The sequence below is a fragment of the Carassius auratus genome, chromosome 33, assembly GCF_003368295.1.
Source record: "Carassius auratus strain Wakin chromosome 33, ASM336829v1, whole genome shotgun sequence".
Taxonomy (NCBI): Eukaryota; Metazoa; Chordata; class Actinopteri; order Cypriniformes; family Cyprinidae; genus Carassius; species Carassius auratus.
Window position 1 is genome coordinate 3,635,057 of NC_039275.1, and position 21,870 is coordinate 3,656,926.

General features: G+C 35.1%; 1 protein-coding gene and 1 pseudogene across 1 annotated transcript; both read left to right on the plus strand.

The window, feature by feature from the left end:
- The first annotated feature begins 799 nt into the window (after nucleotides 1-799).
- Nucleotides 800-4,704, plus strand: LOC113052763 (platelet glycoprotein Ib beta chain). Its single transcript, XM_026217193.1, has 3 exons — nucleotides 800-956; nucleotides 2,177-2,532; nucleotides 3,798-4,704. The coding sequence occupies exons 2-3, from the start codon at nucleotides 2,192-2,194 to the stop codon at nucleotides 4,093-4,095; spliced, it is 639 nt and encodes a 212-aa protein (XP_026072978.1). The 5' UTR covers nucleotides 800-956; nucleotides 2,177-2,191; the 3' UTR covers nucleotides 4,096-4,704.
- A 1,603-nt stretch (nucleotides 4,705-6,307) lies between these two features.
- LOC113052764 (probable ATP-dependent RNA helicase DHX37) lies at nucleotides 6,308-21,178 on the plus strand (annotated as a pseudogene).
- Nucleotides 21,179-21,870: the final 692 nt, after the last annotated feature.

Consider the following 21,870-nt stretch of genomic DNA (forward strand, 5'->3'; position numbering starts at 1 on the left):
TATAAATAGTCACTTTACTCAGATCACTCAGTGTGAATATCAGGACTTGTAAAAATTGTACTGTACAGTCTTATAGTCTTATTTATTGTCTGTGGTTATATGTTTGTTTCTCTAACACCAATCAGGAGCATGCAGTGCTCCTAATTTCGTTGTATGCAGAAAATAACATGACAATGAAGGCGTTCAATTCAATTCAGTTCAATATGGGTGCAAGTGTTTGTTCAGTTCTCAGCTGATTTGCACATGTATGAATGATTCTAAAGCATTATTTTATGCCTAATCCTAATTGCCATTTTTTCCCCCACTCCTTTCCTGATTGTAAGTTAAATTATGCATTTTGAATATCCCGTTTTGACATTTGTAAGGTTTTATCATTATCAAATTAGGTTATCGTCATTCTACGGTGACATAAACCCACGAAGAAGATAAATGCAAATAGTCTTTAATAAATCCACACAAGGGTAAATCAAGGATAGAACAGGCAGGAGCACACATGAGGGATGTAGTAGACAGCACAAGGGAACACAACTGAACACAAGGATAATTAACAAAAAACACCTGCCAAATGACAATCATACATATAGATGGAAAACTGGGTCACACAGCGCACATGAGGAATGAAAACACAACAAACAGTCCTGGCTGTGACAGTAATATTAGGCTTTTTTGACTGAATGTGAACTGTGTTGTAGCTGTCCAGTCTGTTTCAGATGCTGGATGATTCCTGCGCTCTTTATTCACTGGCCAATACTGGGAATTTAACTGAGCTCAAAGGAAAAGCGGTTATGGTGTCCCTGCAGCATCAGAGAGTGAAAGTGCGGCCCACTTCCTGTCACATATTCCTCTGAGGGGGCGGCTTTAAGGAGGTTTTATCAGTGTGACCCAGCTGGGTTTGATGGTGCAGTCTTCACACTTCTTCAGACTGATACTGACACACAGACACGCTGGTGACGCTGGTAAGAACTTCACTTTAAAATAATTTACTCAATATATGCATTAGTTCTGTAGCTTAAATATGACTTATTCTTGATTTATTTAGCTGGAAATGTAATATTATTCAACAATATTGTTAATTTGTTCTGCTCACCACCCATTGTATTGGGAACCTTAATGAACTAAAGGGCTGGTAAACGCATACTTGTATTTAATGAATAATATGTTTTTGGTTAAAATTTGATATTTAAATAAAATAAGAACAGAAGACAAGGTCCATAAGCTGTTTTGTACCAAGTGTCAAATGTTGAGTAATTTATAACTTTTTTTATGTTTAATAAAATAACATAAAGTATATGAAAAATAGAGCTATATATAAAATAAAATAAATCTTTAATGCAAAGTCTGCTTACACACACAAGGAATTTTCCTTTGTAAATATAGCTACCAGTCTACATATTCAAATACAACAAGAAGAAGCATAATAATAAAATAAAAAAAATATACAATTGTATAAATTCACCATAGGTTAAGAGTCAATAAACTACTACTATAATAAATAAATAAAACAGAATGCTAATAATGCAGTGTGCCGATGAGATGTGATGTGTACTTTTGTGTGAATAAACAGCAAAATAAAATAATGAAATATAAGATTTATAAATAATAGAAATATAAGAAAATAAATAGAATGCTCTGACACTTTGACTGTGACATTATATTTATGGCATTTATATTTTTATGTACAATTGCATTTATATAATATATAATGTTTAAAAACACCATGACAACACCACTGTAGATGCCAAAAACATGATATTGCATTGGTTTTGCAATATCCAGTAACATTTTAGTACTTGTTTGTCAGCATTATTTAATTATATTTAATAATAAATTCATATTTTTATTAATTCAAATGTTGCTGTAATTTTCTAATTCTATTTCAAGCTTAAAATGTGGATTGGATTTGTCCTCTACATTGAGACCATGAAATGTTTGTATCATCCTGGTCCTTTATCTTTGTCTTCCCTGCTTCCTTTGCTTCCTCCTAAATTTCCAGATAAGCTTAAACATCGTTGTCTATTCAGTTTAGCACTCCATACATGGAAACCAACCAATATTTGAACACTAAAAATATCTGGATGTCACTGCAATTTATTTTGCACACACTGATGAATCGATCACACGGTAAGAGCAGGAACATGTATCAGGATTGTGACGGTGGTTCTGTGTCTCTGTGCAGTGTGTGTGTGCTGGCATGTGGTGTTTTGCGCTCGTGTTGAAGGTGGTGCTGTCATTGCTGGGCAGTGAGATGACCGTGGCTCAGCTCTCGTGTCCTGAGGTGTGCTCCTGTGCGGCCGGTGTGGTGGACTGCAGTAAACGCGGCCTCACCACGGCCAGCCTGCCCTCCTCCTTCCCTCCATACACCACCGAACTCCACCTGAACGACAACCATCTGACAGCTCTGCCCAACGGCCTGCTGGACTCACTGCCCGCCCTGCGCCTGGCCGCCCTCCACGGGAACCCATGGTCATGTGACTGCGGCATCCTTTATCTGAGAGGCTGGCTGCTCAAACAGAGAGACAACAACTCCATACGGTGAGTGTCTAGATGAAATACTAAACATTGATTTTTCTTCTTATTATTATTGTTATCAAAGTCCTTTCTGTTGTTATTCATTCATGCACTAGGCAGTTTTGAGATTATGGTTTATTTTGCTTCCATAACAGGTCTTTTTTCAGATTAGAGGAAATACATCAACAATTAAAAGTTATTTATTTTATTATCTTTTATCTATTTGCATCTTTAGATTGTAAATAGAACACACATCCTATTTTGAAGGATGTTTTCTCAAAATTAGATTATTTTTTTCCCTGCATGACCCAGAAATCTCTTCATGATCTTTCAATCTTTCCATCTTTATTCCTATCTATATTATTAATTGGGTAACACTTTAGAATAAGGTTCCATTAGTTAATGTTAGTTAATGTATTAATTAACATGAACAAACAATGAATAATACATATTCACAGTGCATTAACTAATGTTAACAAGCACAACTTTTGATTTAAATAATGCATTAGTAAATGTTGAAATTAACATGAACTAAGACTTATAAATGCTGTAGAAGGATTGTTCTTGCTTAGTTCATGTTAACGAAAGTAGTTAACTAACATTAACTAATGGAACCTTATTCTAAAGTGTTACCCTTAATTGTTTAATATTTATAAAATAATTCATTTTTCCCCCCTGTTGGTTAAAATAAAATAAGACCACGTTCATAAGCTGGTTTCTACCAGTTGTCAAATGTTAAAAATATATATAAATGCCTTTTATTTAAAATAAAATAAAATAAAATAAATGTTATTTCTGGCTTATGGACTGATAAAAATAGATATACAAAATCCCCTTTGTTATTTAATTTAACATTTAACTCTCATTTGTCGGCCTGGGTTATTAATTAATTAAAACTAAAATTTAAACGATTAAAAAATGTTACTTGAAATAAAATAAACCTAAACTGGAATGACCAAAACTTCAACTTAAATGGAAATATGCAAACACAAATCGTAATTAAAAAAAATTGAATGTCTCAATGTACTTTGACTAATTAACTGGTGAAATGTGGTGATATCTGTTAGTTATTAATGATTTTTCACAGTTGTAAATTGGAGTATGTTCACAATATCGATATAATTGCTCAGTCATGACATCAGAAGGTACAATAGGTATTTGTTTCACCTGCCTTAATATCTCAATTTCTAGACAGCAATACAATCAAAGTCTCCTGCTTCTCATGTGTTTATTCTGAGCTCAGAGCTTCAGGAGAAACATCATAAACAGAATTGACACTTGTTTTTCAGGAACGTCAGCTGCAGTTCTCCTGCTCACCTGCGGGGGCGCGTGCTCGCCTATCTGTCCGAGCACGAGCTGCTGGAGTCCTGTCGTTACTGGCTGTGTAACCTGGCTCTGGCCTCTCAGATCAGCCTCTTCATCTTCATCGCGGTGCAGGTGCTCCTGCTGGCCTCTGTCATCCTCTTCCTCCGGAGGTTTGAGCTGCTCACGCAGGAGGCGCGACGCACGGCCGCGGAGAGCTTCACGGCGGAGGATGACGCGACGCGCAGCGATGAATACGCGATATTAAAAGACAGGAGATTGTAGGACGAGACGGTCTTAAACCAGACCAAAACGAACGACTGTGTTCATTTCATTGTAATAATTTTGCACAGTTAATTTTTATTTGTCATATAAGAATTTCTTTGTATTGCTTTAAAAATATATATTTTATTTGCATACAATCAGGCAAAAAAAAAAAAAAAACCCAGCTGAATTTAGTTTATACAAACAAATAGCTATTTACTGTATAAAAAATAAATAAATAAATGAAAAAATATATATATATATTAAAAAACGTGATCACGTCACTCTGTCCTTGGCAGTGTTGGGGAAAGTTAGGCTACTTTTAAAAGTAATGTATTACAATATTGCATTACTCCCTAAAAAAGTAGTTACTTAGTTACTTTTTATGTAAAGTAATGCGTTACGTTACTTTTGCGTTACTTTCTAAATATGAGCAGGGCTTGATATTTTTTATATAAAAATATAAAAATATAGATTTTTTTAATATAAGAAGCTCTATTGATAGCAAATGTAAGAGCCCTTTCACACCAAAACGTGTAATGAATAAACCTCAGACTGAAGGAAAAGTAAATTCACGTCTGTACAGTAAAAAAGCTGGAGAAGAACGTTTAACTCTTCAGCAAAAAAATTGTTAGTTCATCTAAAATTATTTTTGCTTAGCTATTAGTTTGGTTGAACTGGATTACAAATGTCAGTAGCAAAGACATTAGTTTGCAAAATGGGATTAGATACATTTGTGTTATTTAACATATTTAATTGTTGCAGGTTTGCATCATATTCTAAGTTTTAATTCATTTTGATAAATACTAAAAACATTTTTTTTTTTTTTTTTTTTTGCAAGGGATGAATTCATGCACATTCACATTTAGTCTAGAACTACACCATATACATTGATTTCTCCTAATATGGGGACAGTCAATAAACAGGAAAACAAAGTAACTGGCGTTATTTTTTTGAAAAAGTAACTCAGATATTCTCTTGTACATTAAAAAGTACTGTGTTGCACTGGTCCTTGGTCTCTCTACACTGGCTTCCTGTACAGTATATGACTGATTTTAAGATCATTGTATAGTGTATAAATCTTTGCATGGCTTATTATCAGATCTGCTAATTGAGAAGCAGATTGGAAGAAAATTGAGATCAACAACTCAAAATTTACTTAAAATTCCAAGATCCAAGTTGCACCAAAAACGTTGTAATAGCTTATTACATGACTCCATGTTTTTAAAATACAGATTAAGACACACTTGTTTGTCATTGTGTATTCTTCTTGTTGATAATAAAAATCATAGGTGATGTTTTTTAAATTATTTCTTATTCTGGTTTTATACTGAGATTGTGTAAAGCAAATTGGTCAACGTGTTGTTTTATAAGTGCTATATAAATAAAATTGACAGTGACATTTCTTTTGTACTTTCTTTTGTAAACTTGATCCATTGGTCACAATAAAATTAGGCAATTTCGGTGCATAAATATATTTACAGGTGTGTATATGCTGTGTACGTGTTATTCACTATTATATCCTTTTTTTCAATGAAATAATTTAAGGTTGCAAAAACAAAATGCAATATTTCATTATTATTATCGTTGTTATGCTTTGCAAATTATGTTTGTTTCAGATAATATAAAACATAAAACAGCATAATATAATATAAAAGGCATATATTAATATTAATAATACATTTGAAATGGTTTCTTTGTAAAAGTTTGTTATTCACTATTATATCCTTTTTTTTATACTGTAGCTTCAATAACCTTTTTTTATTTCTTTTTATTATTTTTTTTTTTTAGGGTTGCAAAAACAAAGCACATATTTCATCATCACCATCATCATTATTATGCCTATTATTAGTATGATTATGATTGTTTTTGTTATACTTTACAAATGTTTTTTTAAATAATATAATATAATATAATATAATATATAACATGCATTTATTAATATTAATATTAATACATTTGAAATTTATAATTCGCGATATTGTGTTTGTGGTTTTTACCTGATCTCGGATCAGTTTGATACATTTTTAGACATTTTTAAGAGACATTTATTCCGGTTTAGACAAGCTCTCCTTAAAACAAATAAGCCCTGCAAATGAATAATCACTGAAAACATATTATACAAACACTTCACATTTAATGGTATTTGATTATTTTAATTGCATTTACTGTATTATACTTTCAATAAAACATATGCGGTGGGATTGTAAAAGCTGTTTTATGCATGTTTTGACCGGGTGGAAACATCAAGCCCGGAACCTTTTATCGCTGCTGTAGCGCATCGGTCTCATTTAGAGGTTGCATAACATCACCGCACAGGATCAACACGTGAGTCTTTTCGAATATCTTACTTTATGCGACGTTTAGATGAATCGGTTGCTATTTATTTTTGTAGTCAATGTTTGATGCATAGAAGCTTTCCAGCGTCAGTGATTTAGTGGTTGAATTATAAGATGATGTGTAGATCTCACATTATAACATTGAACATACTCCAATTTGCCAAAACGAGTGGTAAAAGATATGTTGGTCAGCAGTAGCAGGGGAGAAAATCACCAAAATATGTCCAGCCATATATAAATGTCACATTTCAACCCAAAAGTAAAAACGGGTGAAATATTCGCATGAATAGAGCATATTTAATATTTTTGCACTGTGATTTTCTTGTGCTCTTGACAGATTCTCATCACGTTCTCAGCAGGGCTTCACATCTCTGAGGGTTTGTGTTTGGAGCTGTAAACTCCTGCCATGGGCAGATTGAGAAAGAAACACAACTGGAAAGGCAGACAGCAGAGCACATCTGAACAGACAGCTGCTGCAGACAGAAAGACAGATGTGCAGGTGGAGATACAAGGTAAGATGCAAGATCATTATAACCTCTGCAATACAAGTCGTTGTCATTAGGGATGCAATAAGAAGCAGAAACCATTCATTTTTAAAAGTCAATAAAAAGCATTGGGAAAAAATATTGTGCATGTAAAATTACTTAAATGCAACACAGTTAATTAAGGCAAATGTTGTATTTACTGTAAATTACCCTGAGGATCGGTAAAATTATTTTGTACTTGTCCCTGTAAAATTACCCTATTTTGTAAAGTCTTAGTCCACTGCTCACAATGAATGACATTAATTTATTTTGAGCATATATTCCCAGGTGAACGTGTATGTTTGTTTTTTGTTATTCATTTATATGGCAGTTTCTTTTTATTTCTTACGATTCGTTAAAAACATATATGTTTAATTAATTTCAAATGGCCACAAAACAAAGCATAATTCTATTATTGTTATTATTATTATTATTATTATATATTAACAGAAATATAGATGCAAGAGCAAATGTGATATTTAAAAAAAATACTATAATATTAATATATACACTTGTAGGCCAATTAAAAAAAAAGGGGGCCAAGCCAACAAATGGCTAAATATTTAGCTTTTAATTGTGCACATTTTCTAAAACAGGAGTGCATTTGCTTAATTCTTAGTTATTTCCTTACCAATAATTTAATGGTTAAGACCATTAGAAGTTTAGAGTTTAGGCCTTTTTTTTTGGCTTGCTCCTTTTTTTCTGCCCATGAGTGTAATGTAAACTAATTGCAAACTAATTTCAGTTGAATTTTAAGGCTTCGATTTTTCTATTAGATGCATCATTAATTATTCTAATGTCCACTGAATCATCTAGATGAAGGTTTTTTATGGTACAATACTGTAGAAGTATCAGATAACCGCTGGAGAGCTTGTTTTGTGTAAGGATGTCCGCACTCTTTCACACGTGTGTGTTGTTATCAGCAGTTTAAGTGTGTGTGTTATTGTGTAACGTGATTGTGTGCAGATGGAGTCATGCTTAAAGGAGTAGACGACTGCAACGCTCTTGTTCTGTCCGCCACCAAAACGAAGAAACAAAAAGTAGAGCATCCTGTAGCCAAGAGAAAAGCCCTGACAAAGAAACAGAAGAAGAACCTGGAGAAAGTTCTGGAGCAGAAAGAGAAAAAATCTCATGTAAGGAGAGCGAGAGTCTGGGAGACTGATGCGTCTGCATGGTTCAGCTGATGCTGTATGTTATATTGAAATCATTTATATGTTTCTCTTTCTCCGCAGAGAGCAGATATATTATCTAAACTAGCTGAGGTCCAGCTGCCCGACTCGGAGCTCAAACTGCTTTACACGACCTCTAAACTCGGCACTGGAGACAAACTCTACCAGACCAGAGAGTAAGAGATCAAACCCTGCAGGACTCTGACCAGCTTATATTGAGAATAGATGAAAACACCTCACTGTGTGTTCTTACAGATCTGTGGATGAAGATCAGAAAGATGATTCAACTCCGGTCAGGATCAGGAGTGTGGGCAGAGCAAACCGAAAGAGAAGAAGAGCGCTGGATGATGATGATGATGATGAGGATGAAGAGAGATCTGAGAAGTCAGAGACCTCAGAGGAGGAGGACGGTGAGGGTTCAGACTCATCTGAGGAAGAGGAGGAAAAAACACCTGAGGAGAAGCCCACAGAAGAGCTGAGAGAGAAAGAGACTGACGTTAAGGAAGAGAAGAAAGACAAAGAGGTGAAAGAGGAAACGCAGAAGAAGGAAGACTGTAAACCTGCCGTGTTTATTCCTGTGGATCGTCTGCCGGAGATTCAGGTACAAGTGTGAGGAGTTTGAGAAGTTTTAGTGTGTATTTCAAATGCAATTAATACCTATTATATCAGCATAAAGTCTGGTCTGCTTTGCAGCTTATTCTGATGAAAAACTGCTAAAGTTTAGTGTTCTTCAAACACATTTAATACATTATTCAATTCAGTTCAATTCTGATCCACGCTGCAGTGCCATAAAACTGCCCACATAGACATCAAGTTACTGCAAACTAGTTTTTCCATTATTATTTTTATTATTATTATTTTAGTGTGTTTCTATTCTATTCTAAGTTCCTCTCTGTGAAAATTGGCGGCAAGGAAACAGCTCATAAATGATGATGATGATGATGATGATGATGTTGGACGGTGGATTTATTTACTGATAAACAGATGAAAGAACAAATATGATCATTTTACTCAAAGCTTATGTATATAATGCATTATCAAAGCATGATGCATTACATGTTCTCAAGAATAATTGTAACTGCAGTTTGGATGCATTATAATAATTTATTTTGACGGCAATTATAATGTATTACAGCACACTGTGATAATTAATTGAATCTAGTTTATGAAAATATTTAATGCACTTATGCGTTATGAATTCCTATTATGCATAAAAAAGCTTTGTTGCTGAATTTCTTGCTTGGATTTTAATCATTTTGAGTTGATTCAGCCTGGTTCACTCTTAAACTATGTGATCTCGCTGGTCCTAATAAAGTGATCAGTTGGCTCTTGGTGTTGGACTGTGGGTGTAACTGTTGGTGTGAACTGCAGGAGGCTCGTCTGAGGTTGCCGATCCTGGCGGAGGAGCAGGTGATCATGGAGGCGGTGAGAGAGAACGAGTGTGTGGTGTTGTGTGGAGAGACGGGCAGCGGGAAAACCACACAGGTGCCTCAGTTCCTGTACGAGGCGGGATACGCCAGGTAACGTCAGAAGCGGTGAGCCGTTGCCTGTACGAGCTCTGTGCTGTCTGTCTCTCAGTGTTTGTGTCTCTGTTCCTCAGCTCTGGGGGTATCATTGGTGTGACGGAGCCCAGGAGAGTGGCGGCGATCAGCATGTCTCACCGTGTGTCCACAGAGATGAATTTCCCCGGCGGGTATGACATCTGTGCAGTGAAGAAATACAGCTCATATTCCCCACAACAGATTATAGTATTAAATATATTATCCGATTAAATATAGACAGATTGTTATTATAGCTATTAAAAATAATCATCGTCATCAATATCGCAATTCTTCATTAAGGTTAGATTTCAACTATTCCGGTTTGGCACATTTCTTTAATTCAACACATGAGTGTTTATGCATAAGCTTATCCAGTCAAATGCATTTTAGAATATTCTACATGAAATCAAAATGCAGCCTTTTTCATGTACCTGTTTTTAAATATGTATTGTTGCATTATAAGGTGCAATTCGTCAGTTTTTTTAATGCTTTTGTTATCTGAGGATAGTTGAGGCAAACGTGTCTGCCACTGGACAGATCACTGTCTGAGACACGATTTCAGTCAGAACTAAAAAAAATGGCGTTCAGAAGTTTGGTGTCAGTACAATTTTTAAATGTTTTTGAAAGAAGTCACTCACCATGTTTATATTTATTAGATCAGTACAGTTAAATCAGTAATACTGTGAAATATTATTGCAATTTAAAAAAGCTGTTTTCTAAGTGAGTATTTAGTAAAATGTACTCTATTCTTGTGATGCAGCGCTGTATTTTCAGCATCATAACTCCAGTCTTCAGTGTCACATGATCTTCAGAAATCACTATAATATTCTGATTTACTGCTCAAGAAACATTTCCGATTATTATCTATGCTGAACACAGTTAAAAAAAATTGGGAAACCGTGATATAATTTTTGGGTGGATTCTTTGATTCATCCAAATAGCTGTGCAAGCATTTTTAGGCTTAACATGAATTTCGTGTTGACTTTAACCTCCTCTGTTAATTCTACTGTCCTACAGTGTTTGTGTGCATGACAGCAGCAGTTATTTTAGAGCTTTTACAAACATCCTGCAATGAATTCTGTGCAGCTTTAATGCCAAACTGAAATAAGTGTGTGTGTGTGTTCAGGGTGGTGTCTTATCAGATCAGGTACGAGGGGAATGTGACAGAAAACACAAAGATCAAGTTTATGACAGACGGTGTCCTGCTGAAGGAAATTCAGAGGGTAATGCACATACACAAACATGCACCACATATTGCGTTATATAATGCATGCTATGCTTTGTTTTATATAAGGCTATTCTATATTATACTTAAACTACTTAAGTATACTGTAATAAAGTTTATAAATGAACTCTCAAATAAAATAAAAAAGGATGTGACTGGATTTTCCCCAAAGATGCTGGCATTATTATAAACCTGATGTTTTCAGTGTTTCGATTGCACCAGGGGTTAGAGGTCAAGCACTGCCATCCCTATTTGTGTAAAACCTCTATGATTTGTTGATCAAGTAATAAAGCAATAACCTCCATATAAAGGGCATCATAAAGCCATTAATGTATTGCTGTTTGTTTGAAATTGATGCATCCTCTTTCTCTAAACATCAATGTCGTGATGCATGTTTCTGCAGGATTTCCTGCTGCAGAAATACAGTGTGGTCATCATAGATGAAGCTCATGAGCGCAGCGTCTACACAGATATCCTCATCGGCCTCCTGTCACGCATCGTCCCACTCCGTAACAAGGTAACACGCGTGAACATGAGGTTGAATCAGTGTAGTTGGCATGTCTATAATGCGCTCTGTGGTTCACAGAAAGGCTTACCCATGAAGCTGATCATCATGTCGGCAACGCTTCGTGTGGAGGACTTCACTGAAAACAAGAGACTCTTCCGAACTCCTCCACCGGTCATCAAGGTGTCCCATTCATCTATATTACTTTTATTTTATATGAATATATGGGGCTATAGGGGTTTTATTCCCTCCCAAAAAATTTTTTTTTAATTTCAGTGTTTCAGATTTTCTGTTTAGCAATCAAAAACATGCCTAGTTAGTTGAAATCATGAAACTTACACACAGTCAACAAATTATTCAATGTTTAACAACAACATATGAATAATTTAGGGCCCAATGAAATCAGTTTTATTTTTTTCCCAAATTCTATTTTATTTTTTCCAAATTCCATGTTATCCATATAATATCAATAAATGATGGATTCTGTTTTTTTTTTTTTTTCTGGATTCAATTTTAATGGTTAAGTTTAATTTTAGTAATCAAATTTGTCAATTTATTTAAGTTTAACAAAAATAAACAAAAATAAAATTTTAACATCCTATGAAATCTGTTTTTGTTCTTGTTACCAAATTCTGTATTCCGTAAAAAAATTTTTTGATACATTTTAATAGTTTAATTAAATTGAATTACATTTAATCAATAATAATGTATTAGCAATTAAATTCATAAAACCTAATAGTAAGTCATTTTTTAAATTTGTTATAAAAATAAGACCCTATGAAATGTATTATTTTTCAGATATTCTATCTTTTTGAATTTTTCTGTATTAATGATTTAATACAAATGTATAATTAAAACCTTATACTGTATAAAAACATGGACATAGTGTCTGTGATGTCAGAATGTTCTGTATATGTTATCATTAGGTTGTCACAAAACTCTATGAAGTGTTCTGGGAATGTTATTTCATGGTTGTAAAGAAGCACTTAAAAAACATTCCTTAAATGTTATTATTGAATTCCCAACAAATAACCAAATACGTTGAGGAACCAACATGTGTTTAAGACACTTCTATATGCAAATGACTTCTGTTATGATCAAGAAAAAGACTGTTGTCTAATATATGACTGTTTTAACACTGTATACAGGTGGAGGCCCGCCAGTTTGCGGTCACAGTTCATTTTAATAAACGCACACCAGTGGATAACTACACTGGAGAAGCTTTCCGTAAGATCTGCAAGATTCACCGTATTCTGCCGCCAGGTCAGTTAAACACACAGACGGAAAACTCATACAGATAAATGATATGCACATATACATGCACATGCAGCACTGCATTATGAATGCATGGATCTAAACCCGTGTGTTGATGTAGGAGGTATTCTGGTGTTTCTGACGGGTCAAGCAGAGGTTCATTCTGTGTGTCGCAGACTGAGGAAGGCTTTCCCTTACAGACCCCAGCGAGGGCACACAGGTGCACAGACACTTCTCTCACTCACTGAATACCTATTATGCCAAAAGGAGCTTTTAAAAACTGAATACACTTTACAATGTCTTGTTTTGTATGTAAATGTTTAATTGAAATCCCTTAGATAGTTAGATAGCCGTCCCAACAATACAAAACCAATGTTCTTTCAGATTCGATGGAAACAGAAGAAGATCTGAAGAAGTCGAAAAGAGCGAAGAAAAAGAATATGGTATGATGACATCTTTGTAAAAACAAAAAAAATGCATGCATTTTCCAATATTACCTTTCATGCAGTGTGTAATGCAGCTGTCTGTGTATGTTGCAAAGCTGACGGTGCATGGTAAATAAAGTTAATGTCTCTAATAAATCTGCCAACTGACCAATCAGAGCAGAGCAGGTCCACGGAAACCTGCCACATAAAGAAGATAATTCTGCAAATGCAATTGCAAAACTTACAGACAACTGGATTTTGAATAGTATCTGTTAATATTCGATAATGCACTGTGAACTAACATAAAGAGTTAACAATGGCATTTATATCATGTGATATTAACAAAAATTAATAAATGCCGTTATTTAGCTCATTTGTATTTAGAACCAAACTTGATGAATTTGAATGAAAATGTGATTTAGTCAACAATAGCATACTTCCAGTTGTTGTTGCATGCTATTTTTTATTAAGGCTGCTATGCAGCATCCAGTATATTTATTGCATGAAGTGTGCTGTATTCTGAACACAGTCACAATCTCTGTCTCAGTCCCTCCCGAGGATCAGTCTGGACAGTTACTCGACTCTGCCGGTGGATGAGGGTGATAAGGATCGTCAGGCAGGCATTGATGATGATGATAATGAGGGTTCAGACCTGGAGCTGGAGCTGGGAGATCATCCAGACAGCGATAACGGTGAGAGTCTTACTCTTACATAGGGCTGTGCGATATGGGGAAAATATGTAATTTCGGTTTTTTTTTTGTTTTTGTTTTTTTGGGACAGATATTGCGATTTGATTTGCGAATTTAAATTTGCAAAGTCAAGCTTCAGCTCAATACTGTCAATAATGTGCAGCACAGTATGAGTGTTATTGCCCTGCTTATTATTATTATTTTTTTTTTTTCAGCAGACAAGATTCTAATGGTGTAACTAATTTTATAGAATTAACTTACTGAATTTCACTGAAAATATATATTTTTTTTATATAAATGAAGAACTGTATTTCTTTAGTCAATTATTAAATTATTACATGTTACACTGTATTTGGGAAGAGGGGCGAATATGAGAGACATTCAGAGACTGGATGTGTGTGTGGTCTTCTGTATTGGGAATAGCGAACATGCAATAAGAGATAATCTTGGTATGCATTGTGACGCAGCACTTGTAAATTATCTTTTTTTTCAATGTCTGTCTTCAAAGCTTAAGTTACATAACGTTTTTCTCTAGTTTTAGTTTGCCTAACAGTTTGAGAGTTCGGAGCAGGATCGCGAATGATTTGAGTCAGTTTGGGTATCGTGAATCATTTGAATCAGTTAGGGAGTTCGTAGCCGGATTGCGAATCACTTGAGTCGGTTCGGGAGTTCGGAGCGAGATTGTGAATCATTTGAATCAGTTAGGGAGTTCGTAGCAGGATCGCGAATCATTTGAGTCAGTTCGGGAGTTCAAAGCAGGTTCGCGAATCATTTGAGTCAGTTTGGGGATCATCAGGTGGCGGTTCTACCAGGGTGGCGTGGGGTGGCAAATGTCACCCTAAAAGAAAGCCTTGCCACCCCTGCTGCCACCCCAGTTGGCACCAACAAGTTAAAAGTTATGGCCAATTAGAAGATTTACGAGCGTGAATCTCCAACGTCCGACTGCAGTGAATGCAGCAGCACGAGAGGACGACAGAGCGGCACGAGAGGGAATACAGTAGGAAAGAGGTAAAAATAGATTATCTATCTATCTATAAAGAAATGAAGCTGTAATGAAAGCACAGTGTTAACATAGTTGTAATGTTGACTTTGGGATGATAAATATCAAATTGAAGAATGTTATTTTGCTAACTAACGTTACAGTGGTGTAGTCTACTACTTTATTCCATACTACGTGATGCGTAACCCACTTTTAAAAAGCGTGAGGATACGTAACAACTTAGTTTTGTGTCTGAACTTTCACACTTTCATTCATAAATTCACTCGTCTGTGTTTGAAAAGCAACAAGGATAGGATATAATCGCGGAATTCAGTCACAAATAGAACTTGCTTCATAAAGCAGAACGTCACGGAATTCTGCCATTTTTAAATGAACAAATCAAAAGTAGGGCTGTACATTTAATCAGATCTCGATATGGACTAGTGTCTGTGAATATTAAAGGTGTTGTTATACACAGGGCCGTCGCAAGTGGGGTGAAAGGTGGTGACGATTATAGGGGGATGAGTGGGGGCCCCCGGCAATCTCAACCGTCTAGCTGAGGCTCTCCTTTGCGAAGTTCTCCTCGAACTTCCTCCTGCACCTGAACGAACAAATACAAATCGCAGTTTAAACAAACAGAAAAGGATGTGAAAAAGCCCAATTCAGCACCGCGGTGTTCTGGCGTTTAGGGCTCAAGCTGAGAAAGGCATCTCAAAACACTTGAACACAGAATTTGCCTCTTTTTGCTCTTGTGCCGACAAATACATGCAAAATATGTCAAAATACCTGTCTTTTTTGCTCGAAAAACAGTTGGTTATGTCTTAAGTGAAAGTAAACCGTTGAGAAAAAAATGGAATGTGTATTATATTGGATGCGTTAAAGTGTCTTAAAGTAACCGTGCCTAATTTAGCTACTGGCTGCTGTAATGTTTTAAATTAAATTAAGAAAATCACTCATTGCTCTTAACTGAATTACTCCATAGTTTTAACAAGAATTAGTGCACAGTCAAACAAAAAATTATTTAGACACCATATATATATATATATATATATTAGTGCTGTCAAAATTAGCGCGTTAACGCATTCGATTAATTTGAAATATTTAACGCGTTAAAAAAAAATAACGCAATTAACGCGGTTGCAGTTTTTTTTATTTTCAGTTGTGGCCTATGTTTGTTCAACGTGCAAAGAAATATGGATAAGACCAAGGAAGGACTTTTAGACGGAAAGTTTCAGTATAAAACTCTGCCGGATTACTCTTCAGTCTGCCACAAGAAACATTATTGTTCATTCAGTCTGCCACAAGAAACAGCAACATTAAAATCATGAACTCAAATGTCATTGTTTAAAAAACAAAAAAAACAATGACTGTAACAGTGCGTAAATCAGACCTTTCTGTAACGCTAACGTTAATAAGCTTAAACGAAAATAAACGAAATAATTGTGTAGCGGAGTATTTTTTGTACACAGTGCCGCGAACTGTCAATCACTCCTGTACGCGTGCATCACTGTCCTCCTCAGCTGCAGCAACTTGCGCTCTCTCTCTTCATCAAGCTTTAAAACAAAAAGGGGACAAAAAGATCATATTGTCTTTGTGCATAGGCTATGGATTAATTAGATAAATGAATATCTAAATTTGTGCCTTGCCGTCTATGGTATTTTTTTAGAACTTAGAAAAAAGATGCTGCAGCCAATGAACAGCCAGCGGGGGCTGCAGGACGACTCAACCTCCGCAGACAGTTTTTAATGTTTATCAGACAATAAATACTCAAGATTTTGCTTTAGTATAACTCACAACGAGTTTCACACACCTTCTCCGGCCACGTTGAGTTGTTGACACTTAACAGTGGGAAAAGCGACACATGCGCTATTCACTTGTATAACTTAAGGGTGAATGGGTAATGTAGTTTCTGCTCTGGGTGGGATGAATTAGGAAGCTTGCATTGTGAAGGGCGCTCTGAAAATCGGCAGTGCAGGTAAAATATTAAAACCTCTATTAAAACAGATGTCCAAATGAGCGTACCGGTACGCTACAAGCACGTTCTGGGCGCACGGAGAGGTGGCGGTACACTCAAGAGCTATAGTTGGAAGTGGCGGTACTGAGTACTGGTGCATACTGGCCCACTTAAAGCACTGGCAATGACTATACTTTGGAATTTTTTTGCAGTCCACTTAGAATTCAACATGGAAATCATTTTTGTCTATTATTGGCATTGATTGTTTTGAAATTCAAATGGTACTTACATGCCTGTGTTTTTATTTCTGTAATAAATATGGCTTTCAAGCCAACAGTTAATTTGGAGGATATTGATGGTTTATTGCAGGTATGTTGTTTACATGAGAAAATCTGTGTTACAAGTTAAACAAAAATTCCAATAAACAATCATATTTTGAATTTAAATAGTTTCTTTGTCTTGAGTTTACATTAATTATTTACATTTTACATTTACATATCCAAAAAGTTTCAGTCTTTTAATTGCGATTAATCGCGATTAATTTTAAAAAATTGTGCGATTAATTAGTTAATTTTTTTTAATCGATTGACAGCACTAATATATATATATATATATATATATATATATATATATATATATATATATATATATATATATATATATATATATATATATATATATATAATGAATAGTAGGTGCAGGACACTATAATTAATTTAGGTAAGTGAGTAAAATAATACATAAATAGCAAAATAAAGCGAACTGTGACATGTTATACCCCCCAAAAAACTCTCCTGACCTGAACCCCATAGAGAATCTGTGGGATATTGTGAAGAGAAAGTTGAGAGACGCAAGACCCAACACTCTGGATGAGCTTAAGGCCTCTATCGACGCATCCTGGGCCTCCATAACACCTCAGCAGTGCCACAGGCTGATTGCCTCCATGCCACGCCGCATTGAAGCAGTCATTTCTGCAAAAGGATTCCCGACCAAGTATTGAGTGCATAACTGAACATAATTATTTGAAGGTTGACTTTTTTTGTATTAAAAACACTTTTCTTTTATTGGTCGGATGAAATATGGCTAATTTTTTGAGATAGGAATTTTGGGTTTTCATGAGCTGTATGCCAAAATCATCAGTATTAAAACAATATTATCATATTAAAGTGACCGTTCGCAAATACCCGCCTCGTTTAGTTACTTTGTGACAAGCCAGGCCACTCCCACGAGTCACGCAGAGAAAAATACATAGTGGGGCAAAGACTATGTTACACTGAGTGATTACGCGCCGACATACAAGAGAGAGTTCAGAGCAGCCTACTGGGATGCCAACTGTTCCGTATAGAGGCATCACAGTCCTTCCCACAGGCCGAGAAGACCTTTGGTAAATTGTAAAAAATTCATACCTAAAGAGTTTTAGAGCATTTTCTGAAGATAACCAGCTGTGGCTGAACTCATAAGCATACAACATATATTTTGAGTAAAAAAATGAAGAGAAAATCCAAAAAAAGTAAAAACTACAAGATTGTGTACATATTTTGATTTCGAGCGAAGGAACTACTCATCCCATAAACCACCGCGCCTCACTGAAGTTGACTGAAGCCACAACCGCGAACGAGCCTTTTGAGCAACTTCCAAATCTGACGACGACCATGCAAACTTTTGAAGTTACAGTAGCCTAGTTAAAGTGGACGATAATGCTAACTAACGTTACCAACATCCCTGCAAAACTCACCAAAACTTTGTAGGTCTTGTCTGGCCCTTACAAAACCCACAAGCTGACCCTCGGACACGCTACACTCAACTAATGTTACATGACCTGATCTAAAGTGGTTTTCACCCCTTTGAACACTTTTGTGTTCCTCCTTGAAAAAAGCCATCATGGCAGCCAAGGAGATCATGATTGCACTGATAAGTCTACTGTACAAAAACGCAACACAGGTTTTTATTTTATTTTATTTTTTTATTAATGATCTTCGGTCTTCATGGACCTCTGCGGGTTTTAACCAGATGGTTACACGAGTTCCACCAATCAGATGCATCACTGTGGGATTTTTCAGGATTGTGGGTAATGAAGTACTTATCCAAGACATCGCCAAATGAAAGGCATTTATCTCAAAACAAGGTTTAGTGCCCCATGAACTTTTGCCGTTTATATGAGCATATACTGTCGCCTAGTACAGCCGTAGCTGGTTTTAAGTCTACCATGTGTGGTTACATTTTTATGGCTTATACCCCAACTGTTAATGCAGAAATTGTATTGAATTCTTATTCCGGCACCGGCTTGTGGCGGGACTGTGATGCTCTATAGATCTGACCATGTAGACGCCATAATACCACTCTGTCTCTCTCTTCTGCTTTCCGTATTTTTTTCTTTTTTTATTTATTTATTTTTTTTAATGGTGGGCGTTTGCACAGTTGGCTAGAGCAGTGCTGATTGGGGAGGACGCTCACTCTAGGTTAATAAGGTTAATAAGTCTGTCACTCAAGGCATGCATATGTCTGGAACATACTAATATCGCGTCCACATTATTATTATTAGCAAATCGCAACGTCTCAAATCGCGATTTCAATTAATCGCAAAGCCCTACTCTTACATATGCAGGTGAGTTTCCTCTGTGCTTGACTCTGTGTGTTAATGTGTTTTTGCTGTGTTCAGAGGAGAAGGCCGATCCGTCCATCCCGCTGTATGTGCTTCCTCTCTACTCTCTGTTGGCTCCTGAGCAGCAGGCAAAGGTATGTGCCTTACTTCAGTGTCCTGGAATAACACTGGAGTGACATTATTGTCCAATAAAATAGTGTTTTACCACATTTCACCAATGAACATAATTTTTTATTTATTTATACATTTATTGATTTAATATTATAGTATAAATAAATATAATTTCCTGTAATTAATAACATAATTTGTAATATTTTAAAGCTTTTAATGTCAGTGTTTCAAGAGAAAATGGAGTACATTGACTATTTAATAAATATATATTGATTTACTTTAACTTTAAGCAATATAAATTACATAATACTATAACATAAATTAATTTTTTGTAATAATATAAATAATTTTTGGAGCCACTTCTGGAGTACAATGACGAATTTTAACTTTTTTTTTATTTTTTATACGATATTTTTAGGCCATAATAACAGAAAAGCTTATATAATATAATATAATATAATATAATATAATATAATATAATATAATATAATATAATTAGTGCTGTCAAAGAATTAATCGCATTCCAAAATAAAAGTTTTGTTTGCATAATATGTGTGTGTTATGTGTATATTTATTATGTATACATAAATACACACACGCACAGTATATATTTAAGAACATATTTACATGTCTATAATTATATTTTTAGATAATTTATATTAGAACTAAATGCATAAATGTATATTCATATATTATATTTAATACATTTAATATAATATAAATGTATTTTATTTTAAAATTACTTTTTACATTTTATCCAAGGATTTAGTCTGATTATGTTTCTACAAATAATCAACAGGAACTTTTTGCAAAATTACAAATTCTGAACGTGTAAAATGTCATTTTGTAAACAAAAATTGTAAAGTATTTTTGATTATTTAGCTTTAAAATGAATGAAATAATTTCTTTATAAAGCACAGATATGCAACAGTGGCTGAATGCTGCACAGAACCAAGTTCAACATTTATAAAGATTAATAAAAATAATCAATATGGATGATGATGATATAAATGTCCATTGATGAATAATGGTAAAATGCTGCCTTAAGTGTACCCAACTCAAATGAAATAAAAATGAAAACATTAGTTACAGTTATTGTAGTATTCAGATGTGTGTGTGTGTGTGTGTGTGTGTGTGTGTGTGTGTTCAGGTTTTCCGTCCTCCTCCGGCCGGAGCGCGTCTGTGTGTCGTCGCGACTAATGTAGCCGAGACGTCTCTGACGATCCCCGGCATCAAGTATGTCGTGGACTGCGGTCGAGTGAAGAAGAGGTTTTATGACAGAGTCACAGGCGTCTCCTCCTTTAAGGTCACCTGGATCTCACAGGCTTCAGCCAATCAGAGGGCAGGAAGGGCGGGCAGAACGGAGCCGGGCCACTGCTATAGGTCAGAATCTGACAGTGTTGTATTAAAGAGGCATCTGAAGAAGAGGAAGCGTGTGATATTAAAGTGACTTAATATTTTGTGTATGTGTGTGTAGGCTCTACTCGTCCGCTGTGTTTGGAGATTTCACTTTGTTTTCGGAGGCTGAAATCACACGGCGTCCCGTCGATGACCTCGTCCTTCAGATGAAGACCTCAACATTGAAAAGGTTTCCTTTCATTACCTGAAAACATGACTGGTTATGGGTTTGCTGTTATTGATATATTGCATGTTTTTAGGTTGTGAATTTCCCGTTCCCGACTCCTCCCTCTCCCGAGGCGCTGATCTCTGCCGAACAGCTCCTGATCTCTCTGGGAGCGCTGGAGGAACCGCCTCGACACGGACGGTACTGACCAGTTTCTCCTCTCTTTTACTCATCCTTCATTATTTCCTCTCACTGATCCATTTCATGTGCAGAAAGGAATATCAGCAAGCAGTTAGACTTAGATGTTTGCTTTTATTACAGATATACACTGGCGTATGAAAACACCCAATTAAAATGTAATCAAATTGTATAGATTTGCATATGAGGGATAAACTCAGAAATTTCACAGCCTTTCTGTGTAACGGTATGAAGTGTAAAATATTAAGATTATGCCTTACTAAGTATTACAAAATAAGTAATATAATCTATTACTTTATCACTCTTATGGTTATTAATTTATTTAATGTATCAAATATTTATATATTTATTGTAATGTTCATGTAAGAAAATGGTTAATAAACACTTGAATATGAACTGCAGGTCCTATAAAAAAATGTTGTAGTTAGTTAGAATTTGAGTATACCGTTATAGTTTTTATTAAAACAAAATTTTTATTTTTACATTTTTAGTTTTAAATTTAGGTATTAGTTATTTAGCTCCGATTTTTAGTAATTTAATTGTGTGTGTTTGGCTTTTATTTGTTTCTTTTAAATTTGTCTTTGTAGTTCATATAAATTGTCAATTTTAGTTATTTTTAATTAAACTATACGAAAATGATAAATGTTGCTTTGGCAGCTAGATGAAAAATAAGTTTAATGTTTACTTAAGTTGACTTCTAATTTCAGTTAATATTTA

Coding starts and splice junctions, on each gene's coding strand:
- LOC113052763 (XM_026217193.1), top strand. CDS start 2,192: ATGTGGTGTTTTGCGCTCGTGTTGAAGGTGGTGCTGTCATTGCTGGGC. Junction 2,533..3,797: donor AGAGACAACAACTCCATACG/GTGAGTGTCTAG, acceptor CTTGTTTTTCAG/GAACGTCAGCTGCAGTTCTC.